Raw genomic sequence first — 21,450 nt, forward strand, 5'->3', positions numbered from 1 at the left:
TCCAGAGGTGAAGAATTATATATAGGAAGTCCAGTTTCGGCCATCGGGAAAGTTTCGGGGGTCATTGGTATTGTACCGGGACCACCGGAAGGGTCCCGGGGGTCCACCCGGTGGGGCCACCTATCCCGGAGGGCCCCATGGGCTGAAGTGGGGAAGGGAACCAGCCCCTGGTGGGCTGGTGCGCCCCCCTTGGGCCTCCCCCTGCGCCTAGGGTTGGAAACACTAGGGGTGGGGGCCGCCCCACTTGGCTTGGGGGGCAAGCCACCCCCCTTAGCCGCCGCCCCCCCCTTGAGATTCAATCTCTAGGGCCGGCGCCCCCCCTAGGGGCCCTATATATAGTGGGGGGAGGGAGGGCAGCCGCACCCTATCCCCTGGCGCCTCCCTCTCCCTCCCGTGACACCTCTCCCTCTCGCTGAGCTTGGCGAAGCCCTGCCGAGATCGCCGTTGCTTCCACCACCACGTCGTCGTGCTGCTGGATCTCCATCAACCTCTCCTTCCCCCTTGCTGGATCAAGAAGGAGGAGACGTCTTCCCAACCGTACGTGTTTTGAGCGCGGAGGTGCCATCCGTTTGGCGCTCGGTCATCGGTGATTTGGATCACAACGAGTACGACTCCATCAACCCCGTTCTCTTGAACGCTTCCGCGCGCGATCTACAAGGGTATGTAGATGCACTCCCCTTTCCCTCGTTGCTAGATAACTCCATAGATTGATCTTGGTGATGCGTAGAAAATTTTAAATTCTGCTGCGTTCCCCAACAATGGCATCGTGAGCTAGGTCTATGCGTAGTTTCTATGCACGAGTAGAACACAAAGCAGTTGTGGGCGTCAATATTGTCAATTTACTTGCCGTTACTAGTCTTATCTTGATTCGGCAGCATCGTGGGATGAAGCGGCCCAGACCGACCTTACACGTACGCTTACGTGAGACTGGTTCCACTGACTGACATGCACTAGTTGCATAAGGTGGCTAGCGGGTGTCTGTCTCTCCCACATTAGTCAGATCGGATTCGATGAAAAGGGTCCTTATGAAGGGTAAATAGAAATTGGCATATCACATTGTGGTTTTGGCGTAGGTAAGAAACATTCTTGCTAAGAAACCTATAGCAGCTACGTAAAAACTTGCAACAACAATTAGAGAACGTCTAACTTGTTTTTGCAGCATGTGCCGTGTGATGTGATATGGCCAAAAGGATGTGATGAATGATACATGTGATGTATGAGATTGATCATGTTCTTGTAATAGGAATCACGACTTGCATGTCGATGAGTATGACAACCGGCAGGAGCCATAGGAGTTGTCTTAATTTATTTATGACCTGCGTGTCAACATAAAGGTCATGTAATTACTTTACTTTATTGCTAAACCGTTAGCCATAGTAGTAGAAGTAATAGATGACGAGACAACTGCATGAAGACATGATGATGGAGATCATGGTGTCATGCCGGTGACGATGATGATCATGGCGCCCCGAAGATGGAGATCAAAAGGAGCAAATGATATTGGCCATATCATGTCATTGTTTGATTGCATGTGATGTTTATCATGTTTTACATCTTATTTTCTTAGAACGACGGTAGCTTAAATAAGATGATCCCTCGTAATAATTTCAAGAAAGTGTTCCCCCTAACTGTGCACCGTTGCAAATGTTCGTTGTTTCGAAGCACCATGTGATGATCAGGTGTGATAGATTCTAACGTTCGAATACAACGGGTGTAAGCCAGATTTACACACGCAAAACACTTAGGTTGACTTGACGAGCCTAGCATGTACAGACATGGCCTCGGAACACGGAAGACCGAAAGGTCGAGCATGAGTCGTATAGAAGATACGATCAACATGAAGATGTTCACCGATGTTGACTAGTCCATCTCACGTGATGATCGGACACGGCCTAGTTGATTCGGATCATGTTTCACTTAGATGACTAGAGGGATGTCTATCTGAGTGGGAGTTCATTGAATAATTTGATTAGATGAACTTAATTATCATGAACTTAGTCTAAAATCTTTACAATATGTCTTGTAGATCAAATGGCCCACGCTAATGTTGCCCTCAACTTCAACGCGTTCCTAGAGAAAACCAAGCTGAAAGATGATGGCAGCAACTATACAGATGGGTCCGGAACCTGAGGATCATCCTCATAGCTGCCAAGAAAGATTATGTCCTAGAAGCACCGCTAGGTGACGCAGCCATCCCAGATAACCAAGACGTTATGAACACTTGGCAGTCACGTGCTGATGATTACTCCCTCGTTCAGGGCGGCATGCTTTACAGCTTAGAACCGGGGCTCCAAAGGCGTTTTGAGCAACACGGAGCATATGAGATGTTCGAAGAGCTGAAAATGGTTTTCCAAGCTCATGCCCGGGTCGAGAGATATGAAGTCTCCGACAAGTTCTTCAGTTGTAAGATGGAGGAAAATAGTTCTGTCAGTGAGCACATACTCAAAATGTCTGGGTTGCATAACCGCTTGACTCAGCTGGGAGTTAATCTCCCGGATGACGCGGTCATTGACAGAATCCTTCAGTCGCTTCCACCGAGCTACAAGAGCTTTGTGATGAACTTCAATATGCAGGGGATGGAAAAGACCATTCCTGAAGTATATTCAATGCTGAAATCAGCAGAGGTGGAGATCAAAAAGGAACATCAAGTGTTGATGGTGAATAAAACCACTAAGTTTAAGAAAGGCAAGGGTAAGAAGAACTTTAAGAAGGACGGCAAGGGGGTTGCCGCACCCGGTAAGCAAGCAGCCGGGAAGAAGCCAAAGAATGGACCCAAGCCCGAGACTGAGTGTTTTTATTGCAAGGGAAGTGGTCACTGGAAGCGGAACTGTCCCAAATACTTAGCGGACAAGAAGGCCGGCAACACTAAATGTATATGTGATATACATGTAATTGATGTGTACCTTACCAGTACTCGTAGTAGCTCCTGGGTATTTGATACCGGTGCGGTTGCTCACATTTGTAACTCAAAGCAGAAGCTGCGGAATAAGCGGAGACTGGCGAAGGACGAGGTGACGATGCGCGTCGGGAATGGTTCCAAGGTCGATGTGATCGCCGTCGGCACGCTACCTCTACATTTAACTACGGGATTAGTTTTAAACCTCAATAGTTGTTTTTAGTGCCAGCTTTGAGCATGAACATTGTATCAGGATCTCGTTTAATTCGAGATGGCTACTCATTTAAATCCGAGAATAATGGTTGTTCTATTTATATGAGAGATATGTTTTATGGTCATGCCCCGCTGGTGAATGGTTTATTCGTAATGAAACTCGAGCGTAATGTTACACATATTCATAGTGTGAATACCAAAAGATATAAGGTTGATAATGATAGTCCCACATACTTGTGGCACTGCCGCCTTGGTCACATAGGTGTCAAACGCATGAAGAAGCTCCATGCAGATGGGCTTTTGGAGTCTCTTGATTACGAATCATTTGACACGTGCGAACCATGCCTCATGGGTAAAATGACCAAGACTCCATTCTCAGGAATAATGGTGCGAGCAACCAACTTATTGGAAATCATACATACTGATGTGTGCGGTCCAATGAGTGTTGAGGCTCGCGGTGGCTATCGTTATGTTCTCACCCTCAATGATGACTTGAGTAGATATGGGTATGTCTACTTGATGAAACACAAGTCCGAGACCTTTGAAAAGTTCAAAGAATTTCAGAGTGAGGTTGAGAATCAACGTGACAGGAAAATCAAGTTCTTGCGATCAGATCGTGGGGGACAATACTTGAGTCCCGAATTTGGCACGCACTTAAGGAAATGTGGAATAGTTTCACAACTCACACCGCCTGGAACACCTCAGCGTAACGGTGTGTCCGAATGTCGTAATCGCACTCTATTGGATATGGTGCGATCTATGATGTCTCTTACCGATCTACCACTGTCATTTTGGGGCTATGCTTTAGAGACTGCCGCATTCACTTTAAATAGGCCTATCTTTTTGCGTATGCGATTAACTGATGTGCTTAAAACAAATCCTTATGCTAAATATATGAAAGATATCATTACTAATAAAAGAAAGATACCGAAAGCTTAGATTTCCACCATGCTTGCTAATTACACTTTTAAGGGTGGAATACCAAAGAAACTTGGAGACCCGGGAGTACCTACTATACCTTGCTCCATCAAAATAAATTATATTGAAACTGCTTTATGTGATCCTGGAGCCGGTGTTAGTGTTATGCCTCTCTCTTTATATCGTAGACTTGACTTCAATAATTTGACACCTACCAAAATATCTTTGGAAATGGCTGATAAATCAACTGCTATACCTGTCGGTATTTGTCAGGATGTGCCTGTTGTGGTTGCAAACGTTACTATTTTAATGGACTTTGTTATACTTGATATTCCAGAGGATGATAGTATGTCTATTATTCTTGGAAGACCTTTCTTAATACTGCAGGGGCTATTATTGATTGCAACAAAGGCAATGTTACTTTTCATGTTAACGGTAATGAGCATACGGTACAGTTTCCGAGGAAACAACCTCAAGTTCATAGTATCAACTCTATTGGAAAAATTCCATCGATTATATTTGGAGGTTTTGAATTTCCTCTTCCTACTGTCAAGAAGAAATATGATATACTTATTATTGGGGATGTGCATATCCCCGTTGAGGTAACTTAGTGATATTCGAAATTTCTCCAGTTTCATGATTATCGGAATGAGTTTGTTAACAAGACTTGATCAACCTTGTTAGTGGATTCTTTTTGATGAGCATGAGATGGATGAAACTAGAAGAACAAACTTCTGTACCCTCTGTATATTTTCTGTTATTTATATTAAATAAAGTAAATATAGTATTTTTCTGTCTGTTTCCTGACTTATCCGTGCAATATAAAAATATCCTGAAAATAGAAGTCCTCAGAATGCCATGCCAATTTAATATGATTTTTTCGGGAATATTTGAGAATTTACTGTGCAAAAATTACCACGGGAGGAGCTGCCACCTGGTCACGAGGGTGGTGGGCACCCCCCCTATAAGGCGCGCCGCCTGCCTCGTGGGCCCATGGTGGCCCTCCTCCACTTATCCCAGCACCCATCTTCTTCCTCTCTCTCACACAAACCCGAAAAACCAACTCAAGCACGAGTTCCAGCCACTTTTGCTGTGATTTTTGATCTCCTTGCTCAAAGCACCTCTTGCAAAACTGCTTGGGCAGATTGTTCCTTGGTATGTGACTTCTCCATTGGTCCAATTAGTTTTTGTTCTAGTGCTTTATTCTTTGCAAATTTGTGCTGCATAGGTGACCATGTTCTTGAGCTTGCATGTCAAATTTATATGGTTCCAAGTAGTTCTAATGGTTGATATAGGCTCTAGGCACTTGTAGGAGTAGTTGATATCAATATTATTGAAGTTGGTTCATTTTTGTTTGAACTTACTAAAAATTTCAGATTGTTTCAGAAAAATGATGAGATTATTGAGGGGCTCATCAAGCCAAAGCTCAAAGGAAAATGCACCTAAGTATAATTTGCCACGCACCACGGAGATTCGGGCGTGTGAATGGCCTTCTGAAGATTTCTTGAGAGCAGCCGGTATCTATGAAGATTTTCATGAATTGGCTCACAATGCAGGCCTCACCGCTTTCCTTCACGACCAATGCGATCAGTATCTCTTACTCACAAATACCTTTGTGCAAAACTTTTATTTTCATCCTAGGAACTCACCACCTACGGTGGAATTTCATTTATATGATGAGCCTAAGGAGATGACACTTTATGATTTCTCTTGGATTTGTTTAGTACCTTTTGAGGGCAAGACAGAAGAACCACATCTTGATGATGTTGCTGGGTTTATTGATAATATCAATGTAGGAGAAACTAGGAAGGTTTCCGATGCACAAATCACTAGCATACATTTTCCTGTTTTGCGTTACTTTGCATTATTTTCTAATCGTTGTTTAATTGGACGCGGAAATTCTGGAAACCTTAGTATCCCTGATTTAATTATTCTACTCCAAGGATTATATAGTGATAACACTTTTAGTTTGGGCGGTGTTATTGCTAGACGGTTAAATATGAACCGTACTAAGGGCCCCATCTTTGGAGGCATTTATGCCACACGCCTAGCAGCACATTTTAACATACCTATTAGGCATGATGAGAAGGAAGAAAAAGTGCTACCCCATGTTTATCTAGATCATAAAACTATGGTGGCACATGATTTTATTGTTAAAAATAGGGCAGGGGAGCTTAGATATCAATTGTTCTTTAATAAAAATCATCCTGAGACTATTACCTTGCCTGCTCCATCTTTGTTTGATTTGACTGTAGGCACGTACCTTGTTCCGTTGACGGCTATTCACGCCTATCGGAACCCTGCACCAGTCGAGGAGCCAGAACAGGAACCACAAGATGAGCCTCCGCAACAATCTATTTATTCTTGGGATCCAGAGATGACTGTCAGCCAGTGGCAGTCAGAGTCTTCTTCTTCATCACAGTATGATCCCAACTATCCCTCCTCATCACAGTACGACCCCAACAACTATTATTATGGATATCCGCCAGGCCAGCCGTGGCCATAGACCAACTTAGGCCTAAAGCCTAAGCTTGGGGGAGTACGTATTTCTCACCGACATTACATTTATGTTCACACACACTCATTGCTAGATGTCGGTGCTCATACTTTTTCAGTGTAATATCCATGCTAGTTTATTTTCTTTTTCCTGCTTTCTTCTTGTGTGTTTGTTAGACCTTAAGAAAAACCAAAAAATTAGTAGTACTTTATTTTTCTGATATAGTAGTAATAATTAAAAAGAAAACCCAAAAATATTTCCCGTTCTTCTTTTGCTTGTTGGGAGCTTTCCCGTGTAAATAGTTCTATTTCTTTTCTTTTCTTTGGGGGTCAGTAGTCGAAGACCATAATTAAATTGTTGAAGTGTATCTTATATGCATTATTGTTGATTTAACCAAGAGCCCATATTGCCTTGTCTTCTCCTGTTTATTGAATGCTCGCAGATTCTAGCTTAGTCCAATGCATGTGCACTCTTATTATTATTCACACCGTTCGGTCGCGCAAGTGAAAGGCAATTATGATGATATATGATGGACTGACTGAGAGGAGAAAAGCTGGTATGAGCTCGACCTCTTTTGTTTTTGTAAATATGATGAGTCCCGCGTTCTTGATTCAGCTTATTATGAATGAACATGTTTGCAATGACAATTAGAGATCATAGTTGCTTGTGCCATGCTTGATTAGCTATGAGTTATAATGGTTTACCTTGTATGCCAACATGCTATTGAGATGATTATGATGTGGTATGATGGGGTGGTATCCTCCTTTGAATGATTTAAGTGACTTGACTTGGCACATGTTCACGCATGTAGTTGAAACAAAATCAACATAGCCTTCACGATATTTATGTTCATGGTGGATTATATCCTACTCATGCTTGCATCCAATGTTTATTAATTTTAATCCATGTACATGGTTGTTGTTGCTCTCTAGTTAGTCGTTTCCCAGTACTTTGCTAGCCTTCACCTGTACTAAGCGGGAATACTGCTTGTGCATCCAATCTCTTAAACCCCAAATTTATCCCAGATGAGTCCACTATACCTTCCTATATGCGGTATCTACCTGCCGTTCCAAGTAAATTTGCATGTGCCAAACTCTAAACCTTCAAATAAACATTCTGTTTTGTATGCTCGAATAGCTCATGTATCAACAAAGGGTGCCCTTATCTTCCGTGTTAGGCAGGTTATTCTCAAGAGGAGTGGACTCCGCTCCTCACTCACGAGAAAATGGCTGGTCAACGGGATGCCCAGTCCCATGCTTTATGCAAACTAAATCAAAATTAATTACAAACAAAACTCCCCCTGGGACCTGATGTATGTTGGAGGCACTCGTTGTTTCGAGCAAGCCATGGATTGATGCTTGTTGGTGGAGGGGGAGTATGAACTTTACCATTCTATTTGGGAACCGCCTACAATGTGTTTAACATGGAAGATATCGCCATCTCTTAGTTGTTACGTTGACAATGAATGTATACCGCTCAAAATACAATTTATCTCTATTTCAAAATCGAGCTCTGGCACCTCTACAAATCCCCGCTTCGCTCTGTGAAGGGCCTATCCATTTACTTTTATGTTCAATCATCACCCTCTTATTAAGAAGCACTAGCTGGAGAGCACAGCCGTCATTTGCATTCATCACTGTTTAATTTATATTGGGTATGACTATGATTGGATCTCTTTTACCATGAATTACAATGTCCAGTAAGTCCTTGATCTTTAAAGGTGCTCTGCATTTATGTTTTGCGGTCTCAGAAAGGGCTAGCGAGATACCATCTTGTTATATCATATTATGATTGTTTTGAGAAAGTGTTGTCATCCGAGATTTATTATTATGACTTGCTAGTTGATTATGCTATTGATATGAGTAATTATGAGACCTGAGAATTATTGCAAATGTGGTTAGTTATGATCTATGCTGAAAACTTGAATGTTGGCTTGACATAGTTACAACAACAAGAGCAAACAGAGTTTGTAAAAGTTTTTCTTTCTTTCAGTTTGTCAACTGAATTGCTTGAGGACAAGCAAGGGTTTAAGCTTGGGGGAGTTGATACGTCTCCGTCATATCTACTTTTCCAAACACTTTTGCCCTTTTTTGGAATCTAACTTGTATGATTTGAATGGAACTAACCCGGACTAACGCTGTTTTAAGCGGAATTACCATAATGTTGTTTTATGTGCAGAAAACAAATATTCTTGGAATGACCTGAAACTCCACGGGGGGTCTTAGAAAAAATAATAAAAAATCCTCACCAAATATGAAGACCAGGGGGCCCACACCCTTTCCATGAGAGTGGGGGCGCCCCCCGCTAGGGCGCGCCCCCACCTAGGGCGCGCCCCCTACCTCGTGGGCCCCCTGTTGACCCTCCGACACCAACTCCAACTCTATATATTTGCTTTCGGAGAGAAAAAAATCAGAGAGAAGAAATCATCGTGTTTTACGATACGGAGCCGCCGCCAAGCCCTAAAACCTCTCGGGAGGGCTGATCTGGAGTCCGTTCAGGGCTCTGGAGAGGGGGATTCGTCGCTGTCGTCATCATCAACCATCCTCCATCACCAATTTCATGATGCTCACCGCCGTGCGTGAGTAATTCCATCGTAGGCTTGCTAGACGGTGATGGGTTGGATGAGATTTATCATGTAATCGAGTTAGTTTTGTTAGGGTTTGATCCCTAGTATCCATTATGTTCTGAGATTGATGTTGCTATGACTTTGCTATGCTTAATGCTTGTCACTAGGGCCCGAGTGCCATGATTTCAGATCTGAACCTATTATGTTTTCATGAATATATGTAAGTTCTTAATCCTATCTTGCAAGTCTACAGTCACCTACTATGTGTTATGATCCGGCAATCCCGAAGTGACAATAATCGGGACCACTCCCGGTGATGACCTTAGTTTGAGGAGTTCATGTATTCACTATGTGCTAATGCTTTTCTCCGGTTCTCTATTAAAAGGAGGACTTAATATCCCTTTGTTTCCAATAGGACCCCGCTGCCACGGGAGGGTAGGACAAAAGATGTCATGCAAGTTCTTTTCCATAAGCACGTATGACTATATACGGAATACATGCCTACATTACATTGATGAACTGGAGCTAGTTCTGTGTCGTCCTATGTTATGACTGTTACATGATGAACCGCATCTGGCATAATTATCCATCACTGATCCGGTGCCTACGAGTTTTCCATATACTGGTTTATGCTTATTTACCTTTCCGCTGCTACTGTTACAATCACTACCAAATACCAAAAATATTACTTTTGCTGTCTTTACTTTTGTTGCCGCTACCACCACTGTCATATTACTTTGCTACTAAACACTTTACTACAGATACTAAGTTTCCAGGTGTGGTTGAATTGACAACTCAGCTGCTAATACTTGAGAATGTTCTTTGGCTCCCCTTGTGTCGAATCAATAAATTTGGGTTGAATACTCTACCCTCGAAAGCTGTTGCGATCCCCTATACTTGTGGGTATCAGTGACAGATAGAGTAATAATTATGAGTTGATATCACACTTCTATATGTATAACAGAAGAGGCAGTTGATCCTACTTAATTAAGTACTAAGATACCCCAGCCCATGCATTAGTCGCAAGTACCCCATATGTCCTCTTTTCAGCAAAGTCATGCTAAAATTCACGGAAAATTTCAGCATGACCTTTGCTGAAAATAGGACATATGGAGTTCCCGAATTTGCTGGAACGGAAGTTAATCGACATTTCGACAAACTCAAGGGCCTCTCGGGGTACCTGCAAAATCATCACAACACGATGGTCGGAGACAAAACCCAGCAAACTCCTTCCCTTCACTCGGGGTACAGTAATATATCTTCTAGCCATGAAACCCTACCCTGATTCTCCTTTCTTCCTCTTGCTGAAGAGAAGTTGCCTGCAGAGGATGGTCCAACTCAAATCAGCCTGCAGAAGTTCATTGTATAATTCTGTTTAGTTCCAAGCATATACGAATACTATTCAGAGTGGGAACAAAGATGGAAGCAAACTAATAACACAAAGTGAATAGCAAATCGGCTACTGAAACTATACTGAAACCATGCTAAAACTTTACTGAAACTACTCCTTGCAAGCAAACTGAAACTACTCCTTGGAAGCAAATTGTCTTGGAACGAGTATTGTGTGCACAAATCTTCTCCAGCTAGTTGCTTTCACTTATAGATTGTTAGGTAGCTGATAGCACAAACAGCATGAGTCATTCTTCAGACCGTTCCAAATAGAAACAATGGCAACCAAGGTTAAAAACCAACAATCCTATATATTGAAATCTTTCGGTTGTTTAGTGTTCTAGCTTGGAAGTTGTACCTACCACTATTTTTTGGAGATTACATTCTTAATGGAGGGCTATGGTTGTGCACTCAAAAGTTGTTGGAAAGAAAATACCCTATATTTTAGTGCATTATAGTACACAAAAGTAGGCAAAGTTCCTGTGAAAATATAATGCAAGGAAAAATAAGCAGCCAAATAAGAAGTTGTGTACTTCAGAGGATGTAAATGTGTAGTTCCCAGAAAAATATGCAGTCAAACAAACTAGCAATGTTGCTGTAATTACTTAAAAGCTTATGTGACTGCTTTAGTAAAATTAAGAAACAGAGAGTGCTTGGAAGGAGTATTGTGCACAAAGTGAATTTGTAGCACACAAAACATGAGAAAATGACACCTAACACCGAAACTACCAACAGAACTGAAGAAAAATGGCAGGGCAGAGCCAACATCATCTATTGTAACAGCAGTCTTGCCAGTAAACCCCAACAAGCATGATCTAACTGCTCATATATTGTCAACAGCATAGCCACCCCTATCTATCAACCACACAAACAAGTATTTTAGATTCCAACAACTAGGACCCCATGCAGTCTGGTGATCCCTCCTATATGCCTTATGTGTCACCGCAATGCGAAAAACTCACAACCATTTTCATTAGCAGCACATGTAAGATGGCAAACCCCTGTTGCCTAGATCAAACTGAAATGCATCTGTATGCCTAATTTGGTGTCCAACCAATCCGCATCCCCACCCCCTGTTACCATCATTCAGAAGGAAGAATCGGGCTATGCGATGCCATGCCATCGATTTCCCCCCATTGATGTTTCTATTATAGAACAGAACAACATCGTAGTGACCGCAAAAAACAAGAGAGGCCATCTTACCCTACACTACATGCCGCCACCTAGGGATGCTAAGGAACATAACAGAGATGGCGGAGCGGGTCTCACCTCGGGGGAGACGACAACGGTGGTGGTGGATGCTTGGGAGCGGCGGCGACGAAGAGGGAGACAGGGGCGGCGATGAAGACCGCGACGGAGACGGAGACAGGGGCGGTGATGAAGACGGAGGCGGGGGGTGCACCGCAATTGGTTGGGGGCGGCGGTGGTGGTGGATGCTTTGGAGCGGCGGCGGCGGTGGATGCTAGGGGTTGGCGGCGGCTTGCGGTGGTGAGAGGTGGAAGAGCTACGGTGGTGATGGGTGGAGGAGCGCTGGAGGTGGGGGCGGGGCGAGCTAGAAAGGGGTCGTCGGCGCACTACAAGAAATATGTCAAGTTATGACCTTCTGTCAGTGACCCTGGAAGAATTGGTCATAAATCTATGACCATTTTAGACCAATTGGTCAAAAGCTGTTCGGGGGGCTCCAAACCCTAAACCATTGCGACCATTTTGGTCAGAAAGGTCGTAATTTCCTTACACGAAATGGTCATAAAGCAGAAAGCACCAGTCCGCTGCCTTATTTCTAGCTGATCATGACCAATATAGATGGTCATAACCTTGTAAATTGTGGTGGATTGGTATGACTTGGCGCCACCTCATCAGTTTTGCCTATGTGTCATGTCCATTTGTCAATTTTTACCCTAGTTTGTGAAGCAACCTATATTTCTGTCATTCTGAAAATTCCCAAAAAAATCTCATAAATTCTTTGGATCATATCTCCGTCAAATATATAAAAATCCTTCCTTGCCTAGTTCAAAAATAATTCAACAATATTCATTTTCCTATTCTATTCACAACAACACTTTATGAAGGAAGTTCTATTTATATGTTCTTGATTGCCCTCGGAATTCTTGGGCACTCTTTCCTATCCAAATCATTGTCGCAAGACAAAATTCCGCTCCATTTTCCTAGCAGATCTTCCTCAGCAAATTTCCAAGTTTTTGTCCACCTAGAAGCATTGTGAAGGAAGTACCTTTTTTATATATCCAACTGACATGAAATTTATACAGTTCCTTCATATGCCCAAATTATCACCCTCCTCCAAATTGCAGCTCAGTCAAATCATCTATGTGAGCTCAGGTTCAATTTATATTTTATGGCCAGATTGGCACATTGCAATGCATGTGTTATCTAGACCCCTCCTATTACCCTCAAACTCTTTGGGCACTCTTCCATACCCAAATCATTGCCACATGATAATATTCAGCTCCACTTTCCTAGTAAATCTTTCTCAGGAAATTTCCAAAGTTTCTACCTCGAGAGAAGCTTTGTGAAGTAAGTACTAGCTAGGATTACCCAAATGATCTGAAAATCTACCAAGGCTTGACCATACCTATGTAACTTACCTACACCAGATTTGAGCTCATTTCATTCATCCAATTTCTCTCACTAGTTTTCCCAAGTTTCTGTCCATAGAAGAGCGTTGTGAAGGAAGTACCACTTTGGCATGTCCAAATTGTATCAATTTTCTATGGTGCTTTCCAATGCCCAAATAACCATCCTCCAGCAAATTTTAGCTCAATCCATTCATTATTTTGAGCCCATCTTCAACATTCATATTTCTATCCAGTGTGGTACTTTGCAAAGCAAGTACCACATAGGATCCTCCTTTTGATGTGAAAATTTGCGAAGACATTCTTCTTAGTAGATGATCATCCTCAGCCAAAACTCACGCCCATTGGCCATGTGCATTTCCCGTACTGCCAATCAAACACTTGGCTGCTAATTCATCTTTGAGCATAGGTCGGTCTCCTCGTGAGATTCATCTGTTGTAATTTTCTTCCTAGTACCTACTTGGGGAGTGCCCAACCCACTAGACATTCCTAGGCCTCCCAGAACGTATGTCAACGCCAAGGCCATGAGGTGACCACGCACCAGGCATGCGAGTTCACGCACTTTGGAGTTGGGGCCCTGGGCCACCATCCAAACCTCATTGTATCGCCACCAAACCATGTATTTATGCTTAAATAGATACTTATGTAACTAGAAATGATTTTTGGAAAAAATAAAGAGCACACAATAAGGCAGCTCAGTTCAAATTTGACCCGCTTCCTACTGAATCGGTGGGAATTTGTCTTTTTCACCAGAGGTGGATCAAAACTTTTGACACCCAACCATTTTGTCAATTGTGCATTATATATGGCCTATTATTTTATAAAAACTATTTTATCGAATATTGCAACAAATATATGGTAGGTCCTTCACAAAAAAAACTCATTTGGGGCACTTGGAAAATAGAAAATGAATTTTTAGTCCAAAGAAAATGAAAACTTCCTTAGGCAAGATTGTTTGCCATGCCAAGATGCACCCTTGTGCACAATATGAGATAATTTGAACAAACTATGCCATGAATGTGGCCATAACATTGATCATTTAGCTTGAAAGCCATGCATCTTCACACATGATAGCTCATTTCTGAGAACACGTTTTCAAAATAATTACCATATTACAAGTTTATTATTTTCCTGGTAACTTGGTCACATATAATGACACAATGCGAAGGTTTTCCAATTTTTTTGATTTTTTTTGAATTTTTTTTGCTCGTTTCAAAATGCAGTCAAAACGCCGGGCATGACCGTTCCTAGCTAGTGGTTGAATCTTGGAATTTTTTTTGTGTTTCTCTGATTAAATAGATACTTATGTACTTAGAAATAATTTTTGGAAAAAAATAAATAGCAAACTATGAGGCAGGTGCAGCTTGAATTTGACCGGCTTCTTACTGAATCGAAGGAAATTTCTCTTTTTCACAAGAGGTGGATCAAAACTTTTAACACCCAACCATTTGGTCAATTGTGCATTATATATGGCCTATTATTTTCTAAAAATGATTTGGTCCAAATTTGCAACAAATATTTGCTAGGTCCTTCACAAAAAAACTCATTTTGGACAATCAAAAATTAGAAAAATGAATTTTTTGTGCAAAGAAAATGAAAGCTTCCTTCGGCAACATTGTTTGCCATCCCAAGATGCACCATTGTGCACAATATGAGATCATTTGAACAAACTATGCCATGAATGTGGCATTAAGATTGATCATTTGGCTTGAAAGCCATGCATCTTCACACATGATAGCTCGTATCTGAGAACACTTTTTCAAAATAATTACCATATTACAAGTTTATTATTTTTCCTGGTAACTTGGTCACATATAATGACACAATGCGAAGGTTTTCCGATTTTTTGATTTTTTTGAATTTTTTATGCCCGTTTCAAACTGCGGTCAAAACGGCGGGCATGACCGTTCCTAGCTAGTGGTTGAATCTTGGAAATTTTTTGGTGTTTCTTTGATTAAATAGATACTTTTGTACCTAGAAATGATTTTTGGAAAAAATAAATAGCAAACTATGAGGCAGGTGCAGTTTAAATTTGACCCGCTTCCTCCTGAATCGGTGGAAATTTGTCTTTTTCATGAGAGGTCCATCGAAACTTTTAACACCCAACCATTTGGTCAATTGCGCATTATATATGGCCTATTATTTTCTAAAAATGATTTGGTCCAAATTTGCAACAAATATTTGCTAGGTTCTTCACAAAAAAACTCATTTTGGACACTCAAAAATTAGAAAAATGAATTTTTTGTGCAAAGAAAATGAAAGCTTCCTTAGGCAACATTGTTTGCCATCCCAAGATGCACCCTTGTGCACAATATGAGATCATTTGAACAAAGTATGCCATGAATGTGGCCATAAGATTGATCATTTGGCTTGAAAGCCACGCATCTTCACACATCATAGCTCGTTTTTGAGAACACCTTTTCAAAATAATTACCGTATTACAAGTTTATTATTTTTCTTGATAACTTGGTCACACATAATAACACAATGCGAAGGTTTTCCAATTTTTTGATTTCTTTTCAAATTTTTTATGCCCGTTTCAAAATGCGGTCAAAATAGCGGGCATGACCGTTCCTAGATAGTGGTTGAATCTTGGAAAATTTTTGGTGTTTCTCTGATTAAATATATACGTTTGTACCTAGAAATGATTTTGGGGAAAAATAATGAGCAAACTATGAGGCAGCTGCAGTTCAAATTTGACCCATTTCCAGCTGAACCGGAGGAAATTTATTTTTTTCACGAGAGGTGGATCAAAGCTTTTGACACCCAACCATTTGGTCAATTGTATATTAAATATGAATTAGTATTTTGGAAAATTGATGGCATCCAATTTTGCAACAAATATTTGGTATGTTCTTCACAAAAAACCCATTTTTGCCACTCGGAAAATGATTAAAAATAGCTAGAAAGATCAGAAATGCATACAAATTGGTCCTTATCCATAAAATGTGGTCTAACTCTAGTGAAAATTTGTGTGGTGCCCTTTTGAAAAATATTTTTGATAGATACTTCACAAAATCCCTCTATTTTTAGTACTTCAAAACTATTTTAAACCATTGATTTTCTGAACCAATCAGAACACTTCCCACGGATTGATGACATGGCGTCCATCCATCCATCCATCCATCTCTGCATCCCACATCCATCCATCCATCCATCCATCTTTCTACAGAAAAAAGAAAAAAAGAAAACAAAAAGAGATCCCCCACCCGTAGCCCAAACCCTAGCTCAGATCGACCCCCCCCTGTCGCACCCCTCCTCCCATCTCGGCACTGCCGCCGCCCCCTCCCGATCCAGTCCTCTCCCGCGCGGCAACCCTTCCTCCTCGCCGCCCCCTCCCGATCCAGTCCTCTCCCGCGCGGCAACCCTTCCTCCTCACCCACCGCCCCGACCTCACTGCCCCCACATCGCCGGATCCGCACCTCCTCATACATATCGACGATGACGGCCCCCCGCCGGGTCACCGCAGCCCCCACCTTCTCCTTCCTCTCCCAAGGGAATGGAAGCGAGGGAACAAAACGAAGGGAGGGAAGGCCGACAAGGAGTTCGGTAGAGCCCCAGATCCACACCGCCGCCGTCGAATTGATCCGCGTCCTCGACCTCGATTGGCCGCTGTGCTCCGCGGCTGCTCCTCTGAACCTCGACTGGCCGCAGTGCTCCGGGGCAGCTCCCGTCACGTCCTCGCCTACCCTGCCCTCCGCGTCGCCGTGATCTACTGCACCGCCATACTCGCCGACGTGCCCCCAGCCATCGCCGCCGTCCGCGGGCCTCCGGGCGAGGTCCATGGCCACATTCATCCGCACGTGAGTGCCCCCTTCCCTACCCTTTCTGCCCAGATCCGCTACAGAGATTGGTAGTTTGGTAGTATTATTTATGCACTTACATGGATTGGTAGTTTGGTACTGGCTACTGAATGATATGTGTGTTTTCTTCAGTTTGAAAAATGTCCCCAATTCTGTGCATACGTCTGCTCACTAAGCCACTAAAAAGTTTTTGGCCTTAATATTGCCAATCATGTAAAATTTCTGAATATTGATTGTTTACCTTACACAAGCTCAATATTGACTATTGTCAATGATGTGATTCACCCTCCGAAAAAAGCATGTCCTTTACTGCTACTGCCCAGCAGTGACTGTGTCTCTGTATTGTTGGTGACTCTGAATTTGTTCTATATACATGCAAGTATGGACTGTTGTTTGTTAGTTCTTAGATCATATGCCATGGTCTATATTAACCCAAATGGTCAGTGACTAGGACAGGTTTCTGTATTAGCATGTTTCCTTTTTGATTTCTCATCTCCTTGTAGTATGCCTTATTGCCTCTCTGAAAAAAAACATGTTCTTAATTGCTAGTGTCCAGGATCACTATGTGTCTGTATTGCTGCAGAGGTGACTATGAATTTGTTCTGTACTGCAAGTATGGACTTCTACGAATGATTGTGTGTACCATGATCATATGCCATGTTATTGGTTAGCAAACGATCGTTGACTTTGAACAACTTTTCATGCAAATGAGCGGGGTTAACAGGGGTCAGTCATGTATTTTTTTTGACTAATATGCATCTTTCTTCTGTTTGGAATGTGTTCCCTTTTGTTGTTTGTGCAGAGAATTGATCCGCCCACTAGGAAACCAAAATGTTTTAGTGCTTAATATTGTCAATGATTTGACTTTCTGACTATTGAATGTGACTTTTTGACCATCGATTGTTTACATACCAGCTGACGGCCAACGTCCAATCAACATATGTTGCTACAAATGTGTGCTCCAGATGGGGTACTTTTGCAAGAACTCTCAGGTAACAACCATCTTATATATCTTGGTTTATGCAGTATAAAATTTGGGGAAGATCCTTGCAGCATGCATATCTAACTAACTCTTTTGTGTGCTTTTATTCCTCAGTGCAAAGCCAACTGGAAATGAGGTTATTGGAATTCTGAGTGGGTGTTGTGGTAGGTACTGGTGCAGGCCGGGAGCGCCAAGGCGATGGCATTTGATGAGACCAACCTTGGTGCTTGCTGCTGACATGTGGAGGAGAAAGCCACAGGAATCACCATCTCAATGGTCCGGCCTTAGTGCTTGCTGCTGACATTTTGCTGCTATTGTTCTGCTAGACATGTTGCACTACCTGAGCTTGTGTACTAGAAGAAAGCACCCAAGTTTTCTGTCTGATTGAGTGCTTAGCGCGTGGATTTGCTTATGACAACCAACTGGATTTGTTAGATATATCCAAGTGAGATGTACTGCTACTATGGGAGTGAATTTTATCTATGTGAGATTAGAAATTGTGTGCCATCATTCATCTTATGCTATTTTGTCCTCCGTGATAACTGTTGACTTGCAAGATACAATGTTGAATTACTATATGATGCATGTTTGTGATGTTAGTATGAGTGCTTTGACTACTAATATTAGAACTCGCCTTTATTTAGGAATGGTGGGAGTAGTTACATATATTTAGGAACGCGGGGAGTAGTTACATGCTACTGTTGATCGCTGTTTTAAGTTTATTTCCCTTAGTATTAAAGATATTTTTTCACAATTTACTGTTATTGAACCTTTTTTTACAGTCCATTTACTCTGTCCATGTATGCCAGTATTTACTGTATGCGGTAGTCGGTTTGTTTTGTTGCCAATATAGTGCAGTGTAAATTTGGTTTTTGAGGACTGTAAGTCAGTAATTGGTAATGATTAGAGTACTGAGATATCAGCCTCTGCTGTTTATCTAGCCTATGTTCTCTGATCTTCTAGATCAGAGCACCATTTTCATGTAATTACAGTTCTTCTACTCATGTCTTTGCAGTTTTCTGAAAATTTAAAGTTAGTGTAAGTCTGATATGTACTAAGTAGCTTGTAATCTACACTAGTTGTACTCTATATCCACATAAGCAAGATCAAAGCACCCATTTTATGTAATTACAGTTCTGTTTTATCACGACTTACTGTACCTATCTTCTGGTTTTACAGTTTTCTAAAAAATATTATTCCTTGCTAGCTCTAGTGTACTTATGATACATAGTTGTGTGTAATCTGTACTAGCTGAAGTCCTATATGACCTAATTTTGCTGCCCCTTTTGATGTTTTTGGCGAATCTTGTGGATTTGTAGAGGGAAAGGCAAGGCCCCTGAAGTCCCAATCCCTATGAAAAATGCTGGAGAAGCGTAGACAAAGCAAAATTGGGGGCGAGGAGGAGGGGATGATTTGCAGCTGGAAGGAGGAGGAGGAGGGGATGAAGTGCAGCAAACCACCACGGTGATTTGCTCTCTTCCTGACGCGACTGCAACTGCAGGCTCAGATGCCACTGCTGCTGGCAATTCTGCTTCACTACCTGCTCCTGCCGCCACGGTGCCGGTGGCTGCTCCTGCTTCCGGCGGAGTCGTCCCTTGCAAAAGTTGCAATGCTGCTCAGGCTCAGGATCAGGCTCAAGCGTGGTGGTAGAAGACCTGCTCCTTCCCGCGTCAAGATGGGAATGGGAATACCGGCACACAACCCCTCCTCGCCTTCCGCTTTGTCTTCGTCGCCGACAAACTGCAGATTCAGGAGGACCACCTCCACCTCAGCGGCCCTATACCTGAATTCGGCGACCACAGCCACACCCAGGTTGCAACTTCCCTACCCCTGTTTTTCGTAGACTAGATCTATATTAGACCGAAACTGTATTGCAGATACACACAGAAAAACTCACTCTGTTTTCTGCTAATAAGTCACGAGGAATAAATATATGTTGGTTGGTTCTGATGCTTATTGGTTGACACTACTATCTAGTACTATTGCTGCTGCTGCTGCTGATTAGTACGTACTAGAGCAATAATAATACATCTGCAACCAAGAGTTGCATTGAAATGAAATGACCTGACAGTAAAGTAAAGGGTAAACTAACTATACTGTTGGTAATGGATCGGCGAGTCAAGTGGCGTATAATCCTGTTATGTGTCTATGTATGTCTGCTGCATCATACCGTTGTACCCGTATGCTTTGCTTTGCTCGCTTGTGAATAACCTTTGCTGGGAATTACTTTTACTTGGTGCACAACCTTTGGTTGCTGCAAATTTGCAAATGCCGTGCCCACGTTGTGAATTCAGCACCTATAATAACATCACTGATTCATTCTGCACTAGTGTATTGTTGTAATTTAATCTGCCTAGTGAGTTTGATGTCTATTAAGATGTTACTTGCAACTTTTCAATTTTTTGAAAGAACAATGTTGTATTGTATATCTTACTAGAGAATTTAAGTTCTAGTTTGAATTGCTACTATTAATGATGAATGGTTGAGTTTTTAAACTTGAAGCAGAAACTACTTTCTCATGTGAAATTTCGTTAAATATATATTTTCTCGATAAGTGTATCTGTTGCCATCACCCATTTGTTGGAAAATATGTAATCTCATAAATTTCATATTCTATATTTTTATCTTGTCGTCATCACCCATTTGTTGGGCTGTATACGTGTATCTATTGTCCGGTTTTTCTATCATATTTCCTGATGTACTTCTACATATATATGTTGGTTGTAATCTACTTGAACGATTCGGTACTTGATATTCCATTCTGTTCTTGTAGGTGAATGGATCTTGTGTTGTTGGTAGAACTCCGTTGATGGCTTCTTCCTATGTCGAAGAGCATGTTTCGTGGTATCCAAGAGTAGCTAGCATTACACTAGCAGAGCATTTTTTTGTCGATCGCAATATTTGTGATTGTGTGGAATATTGTATGGTTATCTACGTGAAGTTTGAAGTTCCTGAGCATGCAATATTTGATAGTTAATCTGGTTGTTGTGATGTGAACGAGTGTATGGAGTTTCACATGTTCTGTTCTGTACAGAATATATTGTAATAAACCTATTTTGGTTGTTATTTGAAGATTTTCATACGCTTCTCTCTTCTTTCTGTTTGATATATACTGCTTATTAATAATATGTGAAAAGTGATTTGGAACCACTGCGAGGAAAATATGATAATTGGGACCCATTACTGGAGCTGACAAAAAGCAGGAAATTAAAAAGAAATGGACCGCAATTTCTTGAAAATAAAAAGGCCAAATGATTGGGCCAGGCCCATGTAGCTAGAGAAAATAAACAGAAAAAATATAAAGTAAAAAGGCTGAATTAATGGGCTCGGCCCATCTAAAACACCAAACTGGACCGGGCTGAATCTTATCAACGACCTTTTCAATTGATCGCAATTTTGCCACGTCGGATCCGACGTGGCCTGGGCAGACAGCCAGTGACCAAAACAAAAGGTCATGGGTTCCACGACCTTTTGTTTTGGTCGTAAACGTCTACGACCTTATCCCGAAGAAGGTCAATAATTTCAATTTACGACCGCCAGCTTTTGACCTTCTGTTTTTTGTCACAAGAATGTCGCAAATGAAAAACTATGACCT

General features: G+C 41.9%; 1 protein-coding gene across 2 annotated transcripts; it reads left to right on the forward strand.

The window, feature by feature from the left end:
* Positions 1-17,719: 17,719 nt before the first annotated feature.
* On the forward strand, positions 17,720-20,943 carry LOC125545364. Of its 2 annotated transcripts, XR_007300003.1 has the most exons (4): positions 17,720-17,865; positions 17,970-18,131; positions 19,175-19,667; positions 20,629-20,943. XR_007300003.1 is itself a non-coding variant. In XM_048709280.1 (2 exons), the coding sequence occupies exons 1-2, from the start codon at positions 19,363-19,365 to the stop codon at positions 20,630-20,632; spliced, it is 309 nt and encodes a 102-aa protein (XP_048565237.1). In that variant the 5' UTR covers positions 19,057-19,362; the 3' UTR covers positions 20,633-20,943. The 2 variants fall into 2 exon arrangements, 1 of the variants encoding a protein (XP_048565237.1); XM_048709280.1 differs by lacking the exons at positions 17,720-17,865; positions 17,970-18,131 and having other exon boundaries at positions 19,057-19,667.
* The last annotated feature ends 507 nt before the right edge of the window (positions 20,944-21,450 follow it).

Source organism: Triticum urartu, chromosome 3 (genome assembly GCF_003073215.2).
Source record: "Triticum urartu cultivar G1812 chromosome 3, Tu2.1, whole genome shotgun sequence".
Classification (NCBI taxonomy): domain Eukaryota; kingdom Viridiplantae; phylum Streptophyta; class Magnoliopsida; order Poales; family Poaceae; genus Triticum; species Triticum urartu.